Source organism: Aotus nancymaae, unplaced genomic scaffold, assembly GCF_030222135.1.
Source record: "Aotus nancymaae isolate 86718 unplaced genomic scaffold, 86718_ANA_hifiasm-v0.15.2.pri h1tg000057l, whole genome shotgun sequence".
NCBI classification, from domain to species: Eukaryota; Metazoa; Chordata; class Mammalia; order Primates; family Aotidae; genus Aotus; species Aotus nancymaae.
Window position 1 is genome coordinate 811,284 of NW_026988471.1, and position 13,362 is coordinate 824,645.

At 48.7% G+C, this 13,362-nt stretch overlaps 1 protein-coding gene across 4 annotated transcripts in view; it reads left to right on the forward strand.

Moving 5' to 3' along the window:
- The window catches only part of TPO (thyroid peroxidase), a 94,118-nt gene that overhangs the window by 22,723 nt on the left and 58,033 nt on the right, over positions 1-13,362 (forward strand). For all 4 annotated transcript variants that reach the window (XM_064363797.1, XM_064363798.1, XM_064363799.1 and 1 more), the window contains exons 5-6: positions 7,401-7,530; positions 9,682-9,888. In XM_064363797.1, coding sequence (XP_064219867.1) covers positions 7,401-7,530; positions 9,682-9,888 — 337 coding nt within the window. The remainder of the gene's footprint in view (positions 1-7,400; positions 7,531-9,681; positions 9,889-13,362) is intronic.

A 13,362-nucleotide genomic window follows, 5' to 3' on the forward strand; every position in this document is an offset into this window, starting at 1 on the left:
CAGAGGCTGCCTTCCGGCCCCTCCCAGATTTTGAGGCCTCCCCAGAGGTGACCACTGTTTTGATCTTCATCACCATAGCTGGTTTTTCCTGAGCCGGCTTTTCTAGGAAGGAAGTTAGATAGTAATTACTGGGCCTGGCTTCTCCACCTCCACTCACCGTGGGACTTTAGTTGCTCCTGGCTTGCTGAGGTAGACAGGGGAGGCATGGGCACCTCTCTGCTGAGCACTGGTCAGTGGCTGCTCCCATCTGCATTCCCAGGAGCAAAGTGTAAGAGCCCCACAGCCCTCACCAATCCCTGTCACTGTGAGCCCTTTCATTTAGCCCTTCTTGAGGGGAAGGTGGCATTTCCTGTGGTTTAACTTTACATTTCACTGGCCATTTCAAGACGCTTTTTGGGGATGTGCCAGTTCAAACATTTTTTCCATTTTTCATGGGTCTTTTTTGATTTATAGATGCTCAGATTTTCTAAATATGTCTTTAGTGAGAAATATGTTTTACAAATATCTTCTCCCAGCTGAGATTGACCTTTCCACTCTCTATGCTGTCTTTCAAAGAAAAGTTGTTTATATTTTTAATGAAGTCCCATTTATCAATTGCTTATTTCATGTCAAGAAAACTTCTTTTGTTGTGTTTAAGAATCTTGCTTTCTCTGAAGGATGTGAAGATATTTTTCTTGTGTTTTCTCTGGAAAACATTACTGTTTGCATGTCACATTTAGATCTGTGATTCATCTCATTTAATCTTTTGTGCAACATATGAGGTGGCAACAAAGATATGTGTGTCTGTGTGTGTGTGTTTGTTTGTATTGTAAACCAAAAATAAAATTCTAAGTCCCCTGATCATCTGAATTGACCTCTCATCTCAGCAAGGGCGTTCCAAAGCTAACCTGAAAAACTAATTCAGAGCATGATGTCGGAAGAGGGAGGTCAGACGTGCCTCATTACACCCCCTCCATTTGGGAATTACTGCTGAAAAGACTTGTTAACTGTGAAAACAAACATTTGCAATCGATTCTCTCTCAACCCTGCTGCCTGGAGACTTCACCTGCAAGATGAAACCTTGGTGTCCACAACAACCCCGTGTCTCCACCCACACATTCCTAAGTCCTTAGACAATAACTTAACTCTTTCAAAAAATTGCCAATTAGAAAATTTTTGAATCTACCTTTGACCTGGAAGCCCGGCTTCCAGTTGTCCCGCCTTTCTGGACTGAACCAATGTCCATCTTACATGTCTTTGATTGATGTCCCATTTCTCCCTAAAATGTATAAAACTAAGCTGTGCCTCAACCACCTTGGACACATGTTCCCAGGATCTGCTGAGGGCTGTGCCATTGGCCATTGGTCACTCATATTTGGCTCAGAGTAAATCTCTTCAACTGTGTTACAGAGCTTGACCCTTCATTGACAGTATCTATAGGTGTGTGTGTATATAGAGGCCTGTATATATAGGCAGCGGTGTGTGAGTGTGTGTGTGTGTGTGTGTGTGTGTGTATCTGTAACAAAGGCAGAGGTCTGTATTTATAGAGGCGTGTGTATATATATGTATAGATGGGTGTGTGTGAAAGCATATGTATGTGATATTTAATTTATTCAGAACCATACTTTACCCAATGAACCTCACCAGTGCCTGTCTCATGAATCGGGTAGCCATATGTGTGCGGGCAAGGACTGCCAGACTCTTACCATTGTGTTTATAATTATGAGAGGGAGGGAGAGAGCATGAGTTAGACAATCAGTCACACTCCTCTTTAAGCGACAGGGACCCAGCGGACATCAGCACGCCTCGTTGGGGCAGAACTGCCCTGGGGCGCAGGTGGCAGAAGCCACACAGGGTCCTGTCCAGCAGGAAGAGAGGCCGGCTTCAGCCCCTCCTGTCTGACAGTGCAGGGGTCCCACCTCACCTGGGAGGAGCCCGGGATTGGAGACGGGCCACTTCTGCCTCCAGAGGTTTCCAGGAGGCGGCATGCTGTGCCCTGCCTGCAGCCGTGCATTTGTGTTGTACCTGCTCACAGACGTGGACACTCATGGACTCCCTCCAGCCACGCATGGAAGCCAGGCCTGTGGTCTGCATCTTCCTGGGTCCACGCGGCTCCTGCACGCATCGGCTGGGCTCACAGACATCACACCCACCTCCTTTCCTCTTCCCTGAGCCTCTGCTGAGCCCTCCCGTGACCCGAGGGTCAGCGGCTCCCTTCCCCGCCCGAGTCACTTCCGTGACTGGCTTCATCCTCAGAGCCTTCCCCTTCCTCATCTGTAACTGGGAAGAATACCCACCTGGGAGGGTTGTTTTGGTTTGAAAGGCAGCACTTGTCAGGCTCCTTGCACGCCGCCCACAGCCGGGCATCGTAAGAGTTACGGCGACTGTCACCCTCAGCCACTCCTCAGCATCGGACTCCTGGCTCCTGGCCGTGGCATTGACCACAGAATGTCATAAACAGTCCAATGTGCTTTTTCCATGAGAGCAGTTGTTGAAGGCTCCTGCAATGTAATGGCTGGAAACGGACTGATCTGGGAATATCACTGCACCACAGAGTTAGAGCAAATGTTTTCACGGCTCAGGAAAAGCACTGAGTGAGTGGTGAGCTCTGAAGGAGCTGGCTCTGGAGGTCACTCACACCCTCGATGCCAGATGGAGCCAGGTCACTGATGAAAGTTCCATCCAGCCAGGACCGACTCCAGCCGGGACTTGGTTCCCCTGAAGCCCGGCTCGCCAAATGTGCCTCCTTCCTGGACGCACAGAGAACGTGGCACGGATGCTGTGGGCTGCAGGAAGCGATCCCACCAGGGACCACAAAGCCACCTTCATTCACAGTGGCAATCCTGCAGTAAGCCTCTTCCATGCAGCTCACGTCCTGCCCAGTACAGCCTGAAATTTCACCATGAACAGTTCTCGGGGGAAGTGGTCAAGTCTGAAGGAAAAATTTGATATATGCATGTAAGTTATTGGAAGAACCCTTAAGATTTACCTGGGTTTAATATATAATTTGCTATGTAACTTGGTATATAATTCTCTATAGTCGTTTCCCTAAAAATAATCAAAAATACACATTAAATGTTGGATCTCCCATCCAAATTCATTGCGTTAAGGACACCTACTAGTCTGACAGCCGCTTTTTTTCTACATATTTGCCTTGAAGTCACACTCACAGTCACTTTTTCCCTCTCACTTGGTTTTTCTTTCACATTTTGACCTAGTTTATGAAATGATTCCGCAGGGTGAGACCTTATGGCGTTTTACTGGAATGAAACTCCTTGACACAGTCATCTCCTTTTTAGAAGTACCTATGGACTGAAAGTTAAACTGCTTGAAACGGTTTGTTAAACAACAAATGTGTGTCTGTTAAGAGTTTAAGTTACACTTTGAAATTCATAGGTGGCACTAAGAGACCATTTAGCAATATTGACACTTGAAGTAAAAAAAAACAAGAAATACCTTTGACTCAAATAAATGTATTAGTCTTTAAGAAAAAAAGAGGTGGAGTTGACCTTGATGTCTTATGAAATTGCAGAACATACCATGGGTATAAATGACACCAGAATGAACAAGGTTTTCAAAGTTTTTGGAAAATGCTGAGCTCATGCGATATAGAAAGCATTTGCATCTTCTGAAGGGTTTTCCTCTGAGGGCTCGAATGTCCCTCAGGGACTGTGCTGGTGACAATCACAGCTCGAAAACTGACCGGTCTTAACGGCCTTCAATCAAGTAGCTCCAGCCAGAGATGTGAAAAATCACAGCTGAGTGTCCTCAGACTTCTGGCCCCGGGGCCAGCAGGACTGCAGGGTGTCGGCGGCTCCTGGGCGAGCACCCCCGATACGGATCGGCAGCTCCTGGGTGAGCGCCCCACAACAGAGAAGCAAACACCCTCGTCCCACGTCCCGCGCCGCCCAGCTGAGGAAGAGGTGTGGCCACAGAAGTGGAAAGCTGACTTCTTCGGCGGTTTCTCTCCAGGGCATCACACTGCGTGGCTGCGTGCTTCTTCTCATGGGTGACACACACCTCCGGCCTGAGCGTGTCCGTGTGAGGTTACTGGACACACCTGGAAAACACATGGACCTGTGCGTCCTCCCTGCATCCATCCACAGCTTTACTCTCAAGCGCTCTTCAAGCCGGAAGTTTAGAATTTCCTTTCTCTTTGGAATTCAGAAATCACGAAGTCTACAGTGCCCGGTGCCTGGGAGAGGGGAGCCAGGGTCCCAAAATCAGAGTGACTTGGAACCTCGGCGGGGGCACAGACCTGTCTCCCTCATAAAACTCTCCTCCAGAAGCGTTTCTCTTTGCTCATTTTGTCAGCTTTGTGAGCCTTTTTCTGATGCTGCCGTTAATCCAGATCCAATGAAGGAACATTGGGGCGCATTAGGGTCCCAAAAGGAAAGGGTTGTTCCAGCAGGAGCCAACCAGCATCTCCGAGGGACCTTCTCAGTCCTGCTGACCTGCTGACCGTCAAGGTCGGGTGACACATTTGCGGAGAGGCCACGGCAAACATCTGAGTGCTCTTGGGCTGTTGTAATGTCCTCGTGAACTGCTGGAATATAAAAGCCAATCAGCAATAAAAAAAGCAAAGCAAAGAAAATCACGGCTTAAGCAGTTAAATTAACATTTCATTGTTTTTAATTGAGTGACCTAGCACCTCCCTATGAGTCACACTTTATGGAATTTCAGTAATGACAGACCGACCATCAAGAATCCGAACACTTTATGAAAGCACTTTCCGATCTTCAGATGCTGACGTGTTGCAGCTAATTACATGCATTCCTCTCCCAAACAGTTTTGCAAAGTGAGCGCTGGAGACTGATGAAGTGTTAATAATAGAACTGTTCTCCCTTTGCGGTCCCCAGGGACACACACAACCATGTCCCCAGGCCTCGGGCCGTCGCTGACCACTCATCCTCAGATGTGCCCTAGGTGAAGCAGCAGGTACCTGACAGTAAAAGAACACAGCTCCTCTCCCCTAAGGCCAGGAGCTGCATGGCCGCCTTGGAGACTTTTGGACCGGAAGAGTCTCAGCTCTCCAGTCTACCTCAAGGACAAAACGGATCTTGCCTTCACAAACGTTGCCCAGGTTACAAACAGCTCCTGACAGAAGCTTGGTCCTTTCGTTCCTGTGCAGAACATCTAAATCAGTGAGTTTAATACGAACGACTAAGTGACGTTATAAGCATAAAGGCGATGGTAACTCAGAGACAAAACGACTGAGTTTTGAATATTTATATCCCCCAGCATGCCAAAGGTTTTAAAAGTTACTTATCTTGTCATGATCCTTGCAGACTTCACTCCTTGTGTTTTCTGAGTGTGTACACAGCGGATTCATGAAGGGATTTTAAAGCCTACATCCTAATCACGCCCGGCGCTTTCGCCACGTGCCTTGCAAAGCCTTCCACTGCCAGCTGCCATGATGCACCCTCCACCTCTGCAGACTCACGCGCAGCCACCACACACAGAACCCCAGAGCGGGTTATTTCCACACCGCCTTGACCGACGAATGCCAGTGGAACCCCGATGTCATTACCGTGTTAGACCAAACCGAACCGTAACGAAGGAGCCTACTGAATTACAACAAAAAATTCTATTTTTTTTGCTCTTTGAATTGATTTTTTATATTCTAATTCCCTCATATTTTCTTCCAAATCCAGAATAATTTATGCCTTGTAAATTGAGCCATTTTCTTCCAAATGTAAAATATTTTATCACTGAAAGTCCTTTATTTTTAATATTTTTCACATATTCTTTACATATGCTCTACAGATATTTACGTTCATGTTACATATTTGGTGCATTCATTTACATATTCACATTCATATAGTCTTATCATGCATGAATATATTTGAATTTTTACTTGTATGTTACATTTTTATATCTCATAAATTTAAATTTCATATTTAGACTCTTCAGTGAGCACAAGGGTCTCAGTGTTCATCGTTTTCTTCAAGATTGAGTTATTTTTTACACGTTGTTGGAACACTATTTAATCCGCGTGGATATATGACGAGTGTTGATAATTTTTATGCATAGAGATAAATATTAATTGGAATTAGTTTATTGATGAGATGGGTGGGGTTTCGGTTAGTCCCTTCATCAGTCTGTGACCGTCACCTGTTGGCCAAGGGGCCGTGCATCCTGGTTACCTGAGATTGTTCCTTTTTATGCCTCCTATCCCAGCAAAGTTATTAATATCTAGTCGCGCTCCTGTCTCCTCAAAAGCACTCCACTTGGGTTTGGAATTACACGGCTGCCCTGCCTGCTGTGGATGACAGAGCTCGGCAGCAACCCCGTGATGACTCCTACCTTTGCAGACAGAAGGTGCCTAGGAACCTGCGACTGGTCGCTGGGAAAAGCTTTGTCACGGGAATGCCATCTGGCCCTCAAAACTCCTTCTGAGATACAGAAGAAAATGAACAGATAATGAGCTATCATTAAAATTATTTTTATTCATGTATTGGCAAACAATTCCATAACAGTGTCCTCCAAATTTTTAAACAAAATATTGGAAAACACCTGATTTGTACAAGGATCAGTTACCAATCTCTAGTCTTTTATTTTCTCAATTTCCAGAAAATGCTCCAAGACATGTCAAGTGGCTGTCAATCGTGCCTGCACCCCTTCCACGGAGGGGGGCCTTGCTTAACGCAGCACACTCCTGAGTAGGTGTGAAATCAAAAGATTCAACACACCTTTACCTTGTAAAGTATCAAATGCATTTTTGCCAGAATGTATTTTGACCACCAGGACGAAAGTGCAGATGAGCCTGCTCACGGGAAACTTCGCCGTCCACCCTGTGGGCCGAATCCATTCTCATCCAAACCAAACAGCCAACCACAGCTTTCTCTCTCTCTCTCGGGAAAGACTTAAGTGTATTTCTAACTTATTTTACTTATTTTATTTTTATTTCAAATTCATGTATTAATGATTCCTTTGACAACCATCTCGCTTCTGAAGTCAGAGAACTCCAGCGATTCCTCAGTTCCGGCAAGTTCGTCTGGACGCTCGCACAGGGCCAGCACAGGCGGGAGACCTGGTGGCTTCATGGTGGTTTGATTAAAGGATATTTTATGCCACAGGATTTCAAATGACCTCTTTGTTTTGAGTACCAGAAGCTTCTGTCCTCCAGAGAACTGCCCCTGGTACATTCTAGAAGGGTGGGAGACCCTCCTTGGGAAAACAGGAGGAGAAACTTCCTGAAAGGGAGTGGGAAGGCGCCCTGCAGCCACATGTGCCCAGCCCAGGAGTGCGTGCCTGCGGGAACCGAGGCTCTGGGAGGAGCTCCCTTGAAGCCAGCCGTGACCTGGGCCTCCTGAGAGGCCCCGCTTACTCTCCCTGAGAATGGCACCTTGTATCCGGGACTCGCTGCTTCTGTGTTCCGCTTCCCCATCTCAAACACATCCATATGTTTGTCTCTGCAGAGACCACCCCAGCTGGGGAGCCGCCAACACAGCCCTGGCTCGATGGCTCCCTCCAGTCTACGAGGACGGCTTCAGTCAGCCCCGAGGCTGGAACCCTGGCTTCTTACACCACGGGTTCCCCTTGCCCCCGGTAGGTACTCAGATGCTGCTACCCTGGACTGACTGGGCTCTGTGATGCTGAGGGAGGGAGGCAGCCTCTTACTGGGCTCTTGCTCGTGCTGGGTGTCGCCTGCAGTTCCTTCAGATCCCCCCAGCCTCCCTTTGATGTAGCAATCGCTGTCTCTGCCCTGTGGCTTAGGAGCCAAGGCTCAGGGAGACTAAAGTCTCTTAGTGAGTGGAGCCCTGCAGATTTAAATTAGGTTTTCTCAACCCTCACATTTGTCTCCTGAAAATCACTTCAGTGCTTTCAGGTAAGTGCCTTTATTCATCACGTGGGCTAGGTACACCCAAAGATGATGATTAGTTCATCAACACACTCATTTATGTAAAGATAACCACCTTGCTCCCAGAGGTGAGTTTATTTGCTGAACAGTCATAGCCTAGTAGAACTGACTGGTCTCTTTGGTCAGAAAATGGGTCATTTTGCTTGCAATGTAACTATTCAGTTCAGTCTGTTTGCTCTTGTGCATGTTCAGTGATAAAATTATCCAGAAATACTGCAGTGGATGTTCTCTTCGGCCCAAAGAGTGCAGGCGGTAGGACTCAGGTCTGACTCAGACCAGCCGTGGACAGACACAGCAGCACAGCGTTCTCCTGTGAAAGCCAGCATAGGAATAGGGCTCAGTGTTCCCAGAAGCTGTGAGCAGCCCTGGAAAGAGCTGGAGTCTGAGTCGCTCAGGGCGGCTTGGTGCTCCCAGCAGCAGGGACGAGGGGATTGGGTTCACTGGGTTCACGCTCTGCTCGCATGGACTTTCTGCAAGTTACTTGCCTTCTTGGCCTCAGTTGGACAATCCCTAAAATGGGATAGCACTGTCTTACCCACCCCAGGCTCAGCAGTACAGCAGTCCAACCCCTGAGGCTTTTGAACTCTCAGTATTATAAGACTGTGATTCTATAAACCCATGTTTGCTAAGAGTTATTTCACTACTGAGAAAAATCAGAGTTCAAGTCCTTAAATATTGTGTTAGTTTCCTACTGAGCTGTGACAAATTACTCCAACTTTAGTGGCTGAAACCAACCTAACATCCTCTTCCAGTTTCGTGATCAGTGTCTGATGTCTCACTGGGCTCAAATCAAGGTGTCACAAGGCTGGTTCCTTCTGGGGCCTTCAGGGGAGAATCCCTTTCCTGGAGATTTCCAGCTTCTGGAAGTGCCCACATCCCCTGGCTCATGGCCCCCCCTTCAAAGCCAGCAACATTGTCTGTCTCTGTGCCTTTGTTTAGAGTCACATCTCCACCTGTTGTCAGGAGAGGGCCTCCGACTTTAAGGACCCACGTGACCAGATTGGACACTCACGGAGACCCAGGACAGTCTCCTCGTCTCACGACCTTTCATGTAATTGCAACTGCAGGCTCCAAGGATTAGCGAGTGGATGGTGGGAGGCGTTTTGCTGACCCACTGACCCCCCAAGATTCATACCTAGTCCACAGGCATCGCAAGACTCCCCCAAATCCCATCCCATTACAGCACCAACTCTAGGTCCAAAACCCAATCCAAATCTCGTCATGGAAATCATCCACATCAGATAGGAGAGGCTCAGGGTAAGATCCATCCAGAACAGATTCCTCTCCATCTGACCTGACCTGTGAGACGGGGAAGCCAGCTGTCTGCTCTCCAGAGGCCCTGGCAGAATGGCCTCAAACATGACAGCAACAGATGTGTGGGTGGAGAAGGGAAAGGGAGTCCCAGCTCCTGCCCCATGTGGAAATCCAACCAGGCAAACTCCCTCAGGTTCCAGGGCCTGTGGCTGGAGGCTCTGCCCTCTGCAACATGGAATCAACCATCCCAAAGCCTGGCTATTTTGTAAATGACTCTTCTCTTAATCCCACAACAACCCTGAAAGCTCAACCTTTCCATATTAATTTATAGATGAGGAAACGAGGGCTGAGGGAAGTTAACGCCAGGCCTTCAAGCCGCCACAAATCAGCAGGTATTCGAGCCCAGTGGCGTCTGTCTTCAAAGTTCATGCTCCTCCTGCCCTAACTCCAGAGCACAGCTCTCCTAGGAGCACCTGCAGTTCTGTGGACAAGAACCACACCAGGAAGCGCATGATCCCAAAGGGTCATCTTTCTGCTACAGTGGGGCCCTCCTAGGTCCTGACCCATGGTCTCTTCCCACCCAGGTCCGGGAGGTGACAAGACAGGTCATTCAAGTTTCAAACGAGGTTGTCACAGACGATGACCACTATTCTGACCTCCTAATAGCATGGGGACAATATATCGACCATGACATCGCGTTCACACCGCAGAGCACCAGCAAGGCTGCCTTCGCAGGAGGGGCTGACTGCCAGGTGACTTGTGAGAACCAAAACCCATGTTTCCCCATACAGGTAAGTTTTAGAAAAGGTTTTTACATTTTTTATGAAACTAAGTGCTATTTAAAATGTGAAACAGAATATTATAAAATAAAACGTGAAAGTCTGTTTCTTTTGTCCTATTCCCTGGGGTAACAGTGTGAATGTCCTGTGAATCCCACTGGAAATTATCTGAGCACACATATATATGGCATATACAGTAGTGTGTGGCAGCCGTATATACAGCATATACGGTAGCGGGTGGGCGGCTGCGCGCACAGCATATACGGTAGCGGGTGGGCGGCTGCGCGCACAGCATATACGGTAGCGGGTGGGCGGCTGCGCGCACAGCATATACGGTAGCGGGTGGGCGGCTGCGCGCACAGCATATACGGTAGCGGGTGGGCGGCTGCGCGCACAGCATATACGGTAGCGGGTGGGCGGCTGCGCGCACAGCATATACGGTAGCGGGTGGGCGGCTGCGCGCACAGCATATACGGTAGCGGGTGGGCGGCTGCGCGCACAGCATATACGGTAGCGGGTGGGCGGCTGCGCGCACAGCATATACGGTAGCGGGTGGGCGACTGCGTGCACAGCATATACGGTAGCGTGTGGGCACATGTGTATATGGCATGTAAGATGGTGTGCGGCCATGTGTGTATATATCATAAGATAGTGTGTTACCATGTGTGTTTATTGCATTTATGATAATGTGTGGGTGTGTGTGTATTTAGAGCCTGTGATCCCACATGTGCCTGTGCTTTTTCATATCCTGTGTGTCACACCATATGCATGCCCAGTACCTGGAACGGACCACTTAGCGGTGCTTCCCACGCACGTCCCGCTTAGCGGTGCTTCCCACGCACGTCCCGCTTAGCCGTGGTCCCCACGCACGTCCCGCTTAGCGGTGGTTCTTATTCATGTCTGCATAACATGAAGTGAACAGAAATGCAATCGTTTATAATTTCTTAATATGCCATTTTGTGTGCATTATAATCCATCTAACCACTTCTCTTATTAATGAGCGTGAGTTGCTTTCTGCTTGGTTGCTGTTTTCATGCTGTCACAAATAATGAAGCAGAGAGCACACTTGGCCCTCAGTGTTTGGGCCCGCGTGCACACCTGATGATCCAGGGTGGGATTGCTGAGTCACAGTGGAGGTGCAGGTGGGAGTTTGATAGAGATTGCAGACGTACTCTCCATTAATGTTGCACAAATGTTCACTCTTACTGGAAAAGAAAGGACAATACAGGCAGGATTTTAATTACTTCTCTCTGGAAACCAGCCTTGAAGGTAACAAGGGACATTTTCTAATCAGGAGCACAGATGGTTTCAGGCTCATGTCCTCTAAGATTCATTCAGTAAATCTTCACTGGCAATTATTCTGGGCCATACTGTGGTATGTACTGGACAGGCTGAGAAGGAAGACAAGCTGGTCCCTGGGGGAACTTTACCTGATGGTCAGGACAGCTACAGGAACCAGCAGTCACATAATTCCGGGCATCTGCAGAGGGGGTCCCAATGGGCAAAAACAAGGCATCCAAACAAAATATCCCAAAAGGAATAATTTTCGCGGGAAATGAGGAAAGGAGCACCATAAAAACCGTGTCAATCAAACTGAATTTCGCCAGGTCCGGCCTCTGTCCCCGGGAGGAGGTCACTCTCTCTCACATGCTGGGGCCCAGACCCTAGACGACTGAGGGTCCCTTGCTCTTCTCTGAGGAGCCTCCTCCCCAGGCATCCCCAAAGTGGCCCCCACTACATGTACCTCTGATCTGGAGTTCATTCTTTTTTTTCTTTTTTTTGAGATGGAGTCTCACTCTGTTGCCCAGGCTGGAGTGCAGTGGTGCAATCTCAGCTCACGGCAACCTCCGCCTCCCAGATTTAAGTGATTCTCCTGCCTCAGCCTCCTGAGTAGCTGGGATTACAGGCGGGCACCACCACGCCTGACTAATTTTTTTATTTTCATTAGAGACTGGGTTTCACTGTGTTGGCTAGGCTGGTCTCGATCTCCTGACCTCGTGATCCACTCGCCTCTGCCTCCCAGAGTGCTGGGATTACAAGTGTGAATCACTGTGCCCGGCCCTAGTGTTCATTCTTGACCACCCAGGACCCCAGAGGTCTCATCTGTTAACATTGGAGCTATCAGATCCTTCAGAGGTACCTGTATCTCCAGCAATGAACAGTCTGCCAAGCAGAGGCCCTCATTCCCAGCTAAGTGGCTCCCAAGTAGAATCTGCAAAAATGACTGCGTTCTGCAGCCTGGAGAAGCAGTGGAGACTGGTACCCACTCTCCATCAGGTCTTGGGTTCCAGGCTTGCCTTGTAACTTATTAGCTGCATGTGTATAGGTTTGTTGTATGTAAAAATAGTTTACGTCCCACCTAATAATGTAGCAGTTAAAATTAAATGAGCTCAAATTTGCAAAACGAGGCTTGGAGAAGGAATTCAGTGAATGTGCGTTGTTACTGCTGTTCTGCTGGAAGCCTAGATGCCTGAGAGGGATGGGGGTGATTAGGGACGCTCGGCAATGAGGGAGCACATTGGATGGGAGCTGCGCTGGGAGGACTGTCTTCGTGGGGGTGCCACCTTTGGGGCTCCCCTGGAGTTTAGCTGGTTTGGGGAAGAGCAGGTGAGAAGCAGCCTGGGAAGAAGGAGGAGAACTCGTTCCTGCAAGTCTGCAGCTGCTATTGGGGTAATTTGTGTTTGTCAAGACAGGAGGGGCAGTTGGGGGCCACTACCTGGGTGGGAAGGACCCGGTGACACTGAGGTCAGATAAGGACCCCAGGAAAAGCCCAGCCCTTCAGGGCCACGCACACCATGCGGGAGGTCAGGGGCCTCCGGCCAGGCCATCATCCAGGAAATCTTCCGCTGACATCCAGGGCCACGAGAGGGTTGCGGTGAGCCCCACACACCTGCCTCCAGGGGCTCCTTCGTCCATCCATAATATTCAAAGTTACATGGATGGCTGTGTTCATATAAAGATTAATATATTAATGTGGGTTAAGACTTTTTCTTTGGCCTAAACGTTTATTATTTTCTTCTGATTTTAAAATAAGCATTTTGTTGTCCGGGTGCGGTAGCTCATGCTTGTAATCCCAGCACTTTGGGAGGCTGAGGCAGGCAGATCACGAGGCCAGGAGATCAAGACCATCCTGGCTAACACGGTGAAACCCTGTCTCTACTAAAATTACAAAAAATTAGCGGGCATGGTGGCACGCGCCTGTAGTCCCAGCTACTTAGGAGGCTGAGGCAGAATTGCTTGAACCCGGGAGGCGGAGGTTTCAGTGAGCCAAGATTGCACCAGTGCACTACAGCCTGGGTGACAGAGGGAGACTCTGAAGATTTTGTGATCACACTTACTCCTGTGGCCCTAAGCACTATGGCTACGGTGCCTCCTGGATAAGTGGGCCCTGGGGACACTGGACTTCCACTGGCCTTAGGGGAGAGATTGGCCTGCTGTTCTAAGAAAAGCCTCCTCGGAACCCGAGCGGGAGTGAAAAGCGAGAGT